Genomic DNA, 8,662 nt, shown 5'->3' on the forward strand with positions numbered 1-8,662 from the left:
CCTCTGCTCTGGCATCTCCCGCTTTGGGGACCCCTTGGAATGCACAAGCCAGCAGGCAGGGCCACGGGGAGCCACTCAGTCTCTGCGGGGCCTGCCCTGCCCTCGGCTCCCACGTGTGACCAGGGCCGCCTTCCCACCCCTCTGCAGGCCCTTCATGAAGTTGAAGGAGAACGGCCGGGCCAACATCTCCCGTTCCTCCTCCAGCACCAGCAGCTTCAGCAGCACGGCCGGGGAGGGCGAGGCCATGGAGGAGTGTGACAGTGGGGTAGGTGCGGCCTGGCCAACCTGGGCAGCGGGGAGGCACCTGGGCCCACCGCTCGGTGTGTTAAAACAGCTCCTGTGGGCAGAGCCCCCTCCAGGCTCCGGGGAGAGCGGGGAGTATGGAAACAAGAGGTGGCCCACCCAGCCATCTCCACCCTCTGGCAGCGGTGGTTTAGGGTCTCCCTGGGGTGACAGAGGAGCAGCAGCAGCAGAGGGTCAGAGGTCAGGCTGAGCGTGTCCCTGCCGTGGAGTTCTTGGCTGGAGAGGAGAGGGCTCAGCGCTGCATGGGTGTGGTCAGGGGCACTGCCTGGGGCTGGAGGGGTGCCAGGGCTGGAGGGGAGCCAGGGCTGGAGGCAGCAGGAGGAAAGAGCGTGTCCAAGTGGGCAGTGGGAGGCAGGGGCTGCCCAGGTCAGCTGAGGGTGGGCCCACCTCGCTCACCCGGCCTCTCTCCCCAGAGCAGCCAGCCGTCCACAACCTCGCCCTTCAAGCAGGAGGTGTTTGTCTACAGCTCGTCCCCAAGCAGCGAGAGCCCCAGCCTGGGGGCGGCCACCACCCCCATCATCATGAGCCGGAGTCCGACAGGTCGGTGTGCACCACGTGGTGTGCACCACGCAGCCAGGGCGGGGGCTGTGCCCTGAGCACTGTTTGTGGGGCGCCAGCCCCAGGTGTCTGTAACTGGCCAGTCTCGGTCCAACCCCAGTGTGAGGCCTTGAGCTCTGCTCCCTCACTGTGTCTGTACATCAGCCTTCAGGGCCTGTTCTTGTCCTCTCGTTACTCACGGGAACCGAGCTCAGAGAGGAGTTGGGACTGTGTGAGTCGAAAGCCGAGGTTCTTTCCACGGACCTCTCGCTCCTCCCCATCTCCGACTCAGGGCCCCCATCACAGCGATGGTCCTCAAAATGCAAGGGTACCAGGTGGGGAGAGCGTTGCAGGTGGAGGGAACAGCACATGAGAGGCCGTGATCTGGAACCACACGTGGGTCAGGGGGGCTGGAGTTCACAGTGGTGACGGGACAGGTGAGAGAGGAGTCAGTGGTTAGGGGACAGGGCCAGGGTGCTAGGGGACACGTGAAAGAGGAGACCATGGTTAGGGGACAGGGCCAGGGCTGCCCCTGGTGAGGATTTGGGCTCTGTCCTGCAGGCAGTGGAGGCCATGGGAAGGTCTTAAGTCTTTGAAGGTTCTTAAGTAGAGAAGTGCCATCTGGTGTTGAGAAAGACCATTTTGTGGCTGCAGCTGGCCCAGGAGGAAGGACTGGTTGGAGCAGGTGCAGGGGGGAAGATCAGCGAGGGTCACAGTGAGTGGTGAGGGGTGATGGGCCGTGGATTGTGGGGTGATGGAGCATTGGATTCAAGAGATGCCAAGGAGGTAAATCTTCGGGGCTCAGTAGCGGGGGCTTCAGGGAGAGCAAGGAGTCTGGGCCTTCGGGGTTCTGGGATCCCTGCAGTTGGACAGAGTAGGAGGAGCCGGCTCTGGGGAGAGGGTGAAGGTTGGCACCTGAGGGGCATGTCGGTAGACGTGCCTGGTAGGCACTGATGGGCTCTGTGGGTGCCCAGAAGTCAGAGCCTTGGTCCCGCCCTCCAGGAGGGCAGCACAGTGGGGTGGGGGCAAGCACAGGACCCTGGGTCCACCACTGACGAGCGATGTGACATTGGACATGTTCCTCAGCCTTCCCATGCCTCAAATACCGGAAGAATATTTACTCAGTTTTCCGTGTTATTCGCAGTGCTATAGACACATACACTTTCACATTGCATCTATATTGCTAATATTCTCTCCATTAGTTTCTGAAGTCTCAGCAACAAAACAGCAGATTAAGTTGATTTGTAGCATTTGCTGATCTCAAGCCACCAATGTGACTGATGTAAATAACCTTAAAAGAATAGGGAGTGGTAAAATGTAGTGAAATAACGAGGAAGCGATGACTTCTGAGTATTTATTACCTTTGATGAATATCACTTAATTATAAGCTTATAATTAATTTTTTTTTGTTAATCCCCACTGGAGGATATTTTTTCCATTGATTTTTTTTAGAGAGAGTGGAAAGGAGGGAGGAAGAGAGAGAGAGGGAGAGGAACATTGATGTGAGAGAAATACATTGATTGGTTGCGTCCTGCATATGCCCCAAACTAGGGCTGGGGATCAAACCTGCAACCCAGGTACATGCCCTTGACCAGGAATCGCTCAGGCTGCCGCTCTAACCGCTGAGCCACCGGTCAGGGCTAAGCTTGTGACTGTGTGTGTAACAACCAGCTCACAACATTTGTAAAAATTTAAGGGTTGGCTCTTGTGAATTGGTGTGTCAGCTAGAGTGTCTCATGGAGGGGAGCGCCCCTTCTGGCCTCCCTGCCCAGTTCCCCAGCAGCCCATGACCGCCACAGCCCCACCCTCTTCATGGGCATTCTTCTTTTTCCTAGATGCCAAAGGCAGAAATTCCCCAAGGTCAAACCTGAAATTCCGCTTTGATAAGCTCAGCCATGCGAGCTCCAGTGCGGTAAGGATCTATGGGTGTGGGGGTGGCAGCAGGAGCCTCCCGCATCCCACATTCCAACCTCCTCCCAGCCAGCCTTCCTTCCCAGGCATGTCACAGCGGGGGGAGGAACCTCTGGTCCCACCTGGGGGTGAGGCTGTTGGTGCTGCGTGGTGCAGCAGCCTGGGGGTCGCCAGCCACCTCTGCCCCATGTCCTGTGTTAGAGCCACACCATCGGACACACACAGATGTGAGTTGTGAATGGTTGGCTCCTGGGGCCTTGGGTCCCTTCCAAGCTCACTGGAGAGTGGAGAGCTGGGCGCACAGAAGGTGCAGTCGGCAGGGGTTATGTTGCCTAGTTTTATAAAACTCTCGTGTGGATTTTTCTTGAAACAGGGTCACTAATGTGAAAGAGGAGACCTTCGCCTGTCAAAGGTGGGTCAAGTGTGTGTCCTGCTGTGGCCACGGGGCCTGCTAACCCGACACTGTCCCGAGACCCTGACGGCTGGGGAGGGTAGTCGCCTCTTCTGAAGCCTCTGTGATGGGGCCCAGGATGAGAGGAAGGCGGGTGGCCTCGGTGTGGATGGGAAGGGTTGTGTGGGTCTGGGCTGGACTCACTGAGTTGGTCTCCTTGCCCCAGAGGTGCCTGGCTGGGGCAGTCGCCCAGAGCTGCTTCCTCTCCTGGAGCGAGAGGCGTCCGTTTGCCCCTGCCTTTCTGCCATCAGTGGCCTTTCCCAGGGCTCTGGGCTGAGCTCTCCTACCCGAATGTCCAGGGATGCCTCAGCACCCTAAACACTGCACGGCGCCCCCGAGGGAGGACCCTGCTGGCAGCCACAGCCAGTTGGGGGGCGGGCAGGAGTGTGTGGTTTTCAGCACATTGGGCCTGGGCCCAGCTCCCCGCAAGGCCTGAACGTGTGCGGGTGAAGTTAGCAGAGACGCTCTGATTTTCCCCCTGCTACGGGGCTGCAGGGCTGAGAGTCACAGTTGGAACCAAGGGGAGGTGCAGAGCTGAGCCCATTTGTACAAACCTGATCTGTAAAAAAAGCAGGTGAGCTGGGGGTGCCGGCACGCTCAGCTCCCATCCTACACTGCAGACCCTGTTCACCAGGTTCCTGTCGATGCCCACCTGCTCGGCTGTCTGACGACGGGCACCCTGTGTGGGCCCCTCCTGTCCGAGCATATCCATGGGCTATGGCCATGGGCACACGTGTTTGCCCTTCCTTCCTTCACCCCGTGTTTGATCGCCTCCCTCCTTCTTGTCTCCTCCAGGGAAGCCCTGATTCTGTCTTGGAGAAGCTCCTATCCTAGCAGTTTGGGAGTGCCATTCACTACTCTGACCGTCACAGGCCTGTTGCTCCTCCGGCCACCTGCCCACCAGACCAGCTACCTGTCCCAGTGCCCCGACCGGCACAGCCCTGCCCACTCCTTTGCCAAGACACCCTGCGAGCACCTCCCCATCTCTGGACAAGGCCTCATTCCTCCAGGCTCCCCTGCTCCTGACCCCCCATGTGCTGTGTGTCGGGTCATTTGTTACCTTGTTTTTGTCTGCAGCAGCCAGTGTTGGGTGAGCGGGGGTCTGGGTACTGGGGACTCAGAGAGCCAAGAGGCAGAGCCTGGTGTGGTGGGGAGCAGAGGCCCGGAGGGGGCTGCGCCTGGGGAGGGGCGGCGCCGGGTCCTGACAGGCAGGCATTTTGTGCTGCTGGAGGGAGCACTTTTCCAGCAGCCGAGTCTGTAGCTCCTTGAGGATGTCCTGGTAGAAGTCGGCTCTGTCGCTCCCACATTTCTGGAGCTCCCAACATCTGTTTGCTTCTGTGCTAGGAGCTTCTTCCCCATCTGCTGACAGCTGCCGGGGCCTCTGTCCCTGCTGCCCGGGCATGGCTGGGTGAAGCTGCGACAGGGCTGGGCGTGTGAGAGCGGGCACCACACTCTTCCTCGTGGCCTCATTCACACAGGCTCCTGTGTGGTTGCTGTGGGAGAGGCCGGAGCCAGTCTCCCCCTTTGAGCAGATGCTTTTCCCAGGAAGGGGTGGGTGCCAGGAGAGGAGGAGCTGGGAGGGAGCAAGGCAGTGAGCGCCTGGGCCTTGGCTGGAGACCCTGAGACCCAGGCCAGGCCAGGATCCCTGTCCCTGCGGGTGGCGGAGGTTCGTAGGTTCGTGGGGAATTACTTCAACCCACCTCTTGGTGAGAGCGGGGAGGTGAGGGGGGAGGACTCAGGTGCGGTCAGGCCTTGGCGAGGGAGGAGGACTCAGGTGAGGGGAAGGGGCGGCCTCCTTCTGTGCTTATGTTCTGGCATCTGTGGGAGGCATAGTGCTGCCCGGGGGCTGTGCCCTTGGGCTGTTGGGCTCGATCTCTGCCACCCCCACCCCCCAGTCTCCTCTTCCCCTTTCCACTGTGGGTCTACAGGCAGCTGTCACACCGGTGGGATTCCTGCAGCCTGGGCCCCAGCTGATGCAGTTGAGACACTGCCTGCCAGGGCCCCTCAGCCAGAGCCACCTCCCCGGGGGTGAGCCAGCGTGCTCTCTGTGGGACAGCCCCCTCCTTGGCTGCTCCCCACCCCCGAGTCCTCGGTGGTTTCTGAGTGTCCTCCAGGAAAACAGAGTCTGAAGAGCAGACCCTTGGAGGTGCGGCAGTTTCAAGTGCACCTGGGCCCTCTGTGACACGGGCGGCCAGGGCTTTAGCGAGCAGATGACAAGGGTCTCCTGCCCAGTGCTTTATTTGCATCGGATCTGGGCTTATTCCAGAGTAAGGCATATAAATGTTACACCTGCTTTTGTGACGTTTCCTCATTGCTTTTGCAATGAGAGCAAAACCTCGGTCCTTCGTCCCCCACTCACGTGGACCCTGTGGGGTCCTGTTTGCAGGCCAGTGGGCCCCTCCCCTCACACTGTCTGGGAAACGTGTCTACTTCAAGTCCTAGCCCCGTGGAATTTATTCTGGTTAGAAGGTCAACAAATGTCCGCGTGGCGTTGATTAAACGTTCCTGCAGCAGCACCCGCTGCAGTGACGAGGCCTGCAGGTCCTGGCGGCGTCCTGTTGGCTGGGTTTCTGAAGGAACTTGGAAGGTCGAAATGCATTTCTTTAAAAACAACCCCAGGCTCTGGCTTGCTTCTCTGGAGAGCTGGTATTTGCAGCTGCTGGTGGTGGTGCTGTGTTCGTGGTCTGGGGGGGTCCTCTGGGGTTTCCAGGTGGTCCCTGCTCCGTCCTGCTTCGGAACCTCATACCCACCTTCCCCCACCGTTCGCCCCCCACCCTCCTGCAGCCCTCGCCTCCCAGGACGGCCTTGCTCCTGCCTCTGAGCCCAGGGCCAGGCTGGCTGGGCATGTCCCGGAAACCGTGAGGCACAGATCTGCCCCAAGAATCGCAGGCCTGAGCAGTGGGTCTACCCTCTGCTAACGGGGATGCCTGGGAAGGATCTGAAAGGTCCCTTCCTCTGTGTCTGCATCACCATCTTTAGCAAGTCCATCCTGTAGCTTCCAGAATGTACATGGCCAGGGCGAGGGGAGAGGAGAGGAGAAGCAGGACCCGCAGTCGTCCCCGGCCTTCGGGACCACGGGGCAGGCAGCTTGCGTGCCTGGACAGTCTCCTTGCATCTGCTCTGGGCTCAGATGTCTTTCTGTTGATTGCTGCGCCCAGTTTTGGGGCTCATAGATGTGCTGAAGCCTCACGGGTCCTTGTAACTAGATCCGTCCGATGGTGCTCATGCTGGTACCCGAGGGGCTCTGTGTGTGGCCCCCGACACAGGAGAAGTGTTTCCTGCTTGCGCCTCTGGCTGCGGGAACCGCCTGTTTCACTCACGGAAGAAACTGCCCATGGGCTCTGTAGGCACCCAGGTGCCTCTGCTCAGATGATGCTTAAAAACGGAGGCAGGAAGAGCTTCTGCAGGGTCTTAGCTGGGGTTTCTGTCATGAGTGGAACACGGGGTTTCCTGAAAACGATTCTGTGGTTCAGCCTTGTCGGGAGCATCTTGCTGTCCACGCCTCCCGGGCTTCTTTTAGCATCGAATCCAGCCAGGCCACTGTCCAGAGGAGAAGCCTCAGCCCCGGAGAGGGGAGCATAACTTGCTTGAGGCCACATGACCAGCCAGCGGCAAAGCCGGGCTGAGAACACGCAGCCCAGGGCCCTTCCTCGGCACCGCCTAAGTGACTGGCACAGCAAGTGGCTGCGTGTGCTGGGGCCCTGAGGTGTGGGAGCCGGTGAGCTGGGGTCTGGGCCCTGGCTGGGGGGTGTGAGCCGCCCAGGGTGCTGGTGGGGCTGTTCATCGGGAGAGATATTCGCTGGGACTTTTCAGAGAGGCCATGGGGCTCTGATGCAGCTTTGGGCCCTGAAGACGAGGCGGGAAAAGAGATTTCAGTGGCTTGTTCCTCAGTGACATTGGCCCTTCCACTCCGGCGTGTAAGGGGGGTGGAGGCCAGGGCGTAGACGCAGTTATCGGACACTCAGTTTCCCTTTTTTTCAGTTAAGAAAAGTGTAAGAGAAAACCCTTTGATTCTCCCTGATCCTTAAACCACGGTGGTTAGTGAAAATGTAGACGCAGGTGACCAGGCGGGACGGGAGGGAGCCTGTTTCAGTTTCTCGCCCTGAGGGTTTAAGGTGCCAATGCAAACACTACCTTCTTCATTCAGTCGTGAGGCGCCAGAGGCAGGTCTGTGGTGGGGGGGATGGTTGGGGTTCAGGCAGATCTTAGGGCTGCAGCTGTCTGGCAGGGACCTGGCCGCTCAGGACCCCGCGGATCCTCCCAGCCTCTGGCTACCCCTCCCTCAAGGGCAAGGGTGGGTCAGTGGGGTTTGCCAAGCCTGTCCCGCAGCCTGCCAGGGGCGGTTGGGGCATTCTCTAGTACAAGTTCTGATATCTGTTTCATCACGAGCCCTTTGCCCAACCCAAACCCACATGTCCCCCCTTTTAGCTGGACCATGGGCCCCTGGGGAAGGAAGGAGACAGCCCCCAGCAGGACCAAGGACCAGGAGCCCTGCCTAGGGAGAGGTGCTGGGGCAGCGGCTCTGCTCTGTGCCTTACCAGTTCCGGGGAGAGGGTGTTTGGTGGGAAGGCTGGAACTTCAACGCTGTTGTCTTTGATCTTGTGACATTTCCGCTTGGAAGGGTCAGTCCCCCCTCGCTGCTCCTTCGCATGTGCGCCAACGCTCCCTGTCATGCGCTCCCCTTCCACACCCAGGCCTGGGGAAGGATGCCGTTCCGTGTGAGCGCTTCCTCTGGGCAGGCGCAGGGCCCAAGGGGTGCAGCTTGGCCCCGAGGCCCCCCGTGGTGGTGACTTCCCTTCCTTCCCTCTTCGTGAGGGGGTGACGTGTGGACCCTGACTGCCTATGTCATGTAAATAGTGTACATTTAATTTATTGCTATGGTAGCACATTGTATTTGTTAATGTATAAAACAAATTCTAAAAGGTTGACAAATGTATATTTTGTTGCTTAAATGTGTCTTTGCAGAAATTGACAATAAATAACATATTTTGTGTCCATCAGTGTTCAGACTTCTTTGCTTGGGGCCCCACCCCCAAGCCAGCGTCACCTTTAACTCACCAGAGGTTGAATACTGGCAGCCCCCGGGCCATGTGGGGCCTGCAGATGTGTTACTTTAGCCTCAAAAGTGTTTTAAATTTTCCCAATGAGTTGCTGATGTTTAAAAAACTGACTACAGCCTGGCCGGTCATGGCTCAGTGTTTGAGTGTCAACCTATGAACCAGGAGCTCACCGTTTGATTCCCGGTCAGGACGCGTGCCTGAGTTGTGGGCTCCATCCTCAGTGTGGGGCATGCAGGAGGCAGCCAATCAATTATTCTCTCTCATCATTGATGTGTCTCTCTCTTTCCCTCTCCTTTCCTCTGTGAAATCAACAAACACATATTAGAAAAAAAATAAACAAAATACTGACCACAAACATTTTTTGAAAACCTAGAAAATCACAGAAACTTCCCACTTCTGT

General features: G+C 58.4%; 1 protein-coding gene across 7 annotated transcripts in view; it reads left to right on the top strand.

The window, feature by feature from the left end:
- RAP1GAP2 (RAP1 GTPase activating protein 2) overlaps positions 1 to 8,199 on the top strand; it is a 227,803-nt gene extending 219,604 nt beyond the window's left edge. For all 7 annotated transcript variants that reach the window (XM_080680772.1, XM_080680774.1, XM_080680776.1 and 4 more), the window contains 5 exons: positions 148 to 265; positions 717 to 843; positions 2,676 to 2,752; positions 3,125 to 3,163; positions 3,998 to 8,199. In XM_080680772.1, the coding sequence (XP_080536898.1) occupies positions 148 to 265; positions 717 to 843; positions 2,676 to 2,752; positions 3,125 to 3,133 (331 nt within the window). In that variant the 3' untranslated portion in view covers positions 3,134 to 3,163; positions 3,998 to 8,199. The remainder of the gene's footprint in view (positions 1 to 147; positions 266 to 716; positions 844 to 2,675; positions 2,753 to 3,124; positions 3,164 to 3,997) is intronic.
- Positions 8,200 to 8,662: the final 463 nt, after the last annotated feature.

The sequence above is a fragment of the Plecotus auritus genome, assembly GCF_963455305.1.
Source record: "Plecotus auritus genome assembly, chromosome: 7".
Classification (NCBI taxonomy): Eukaryota; Metazoa; Chordata; class Mammalia; order Chiroptera; family Vespertilionidae; genus Plecotus; species Plecotus auritus.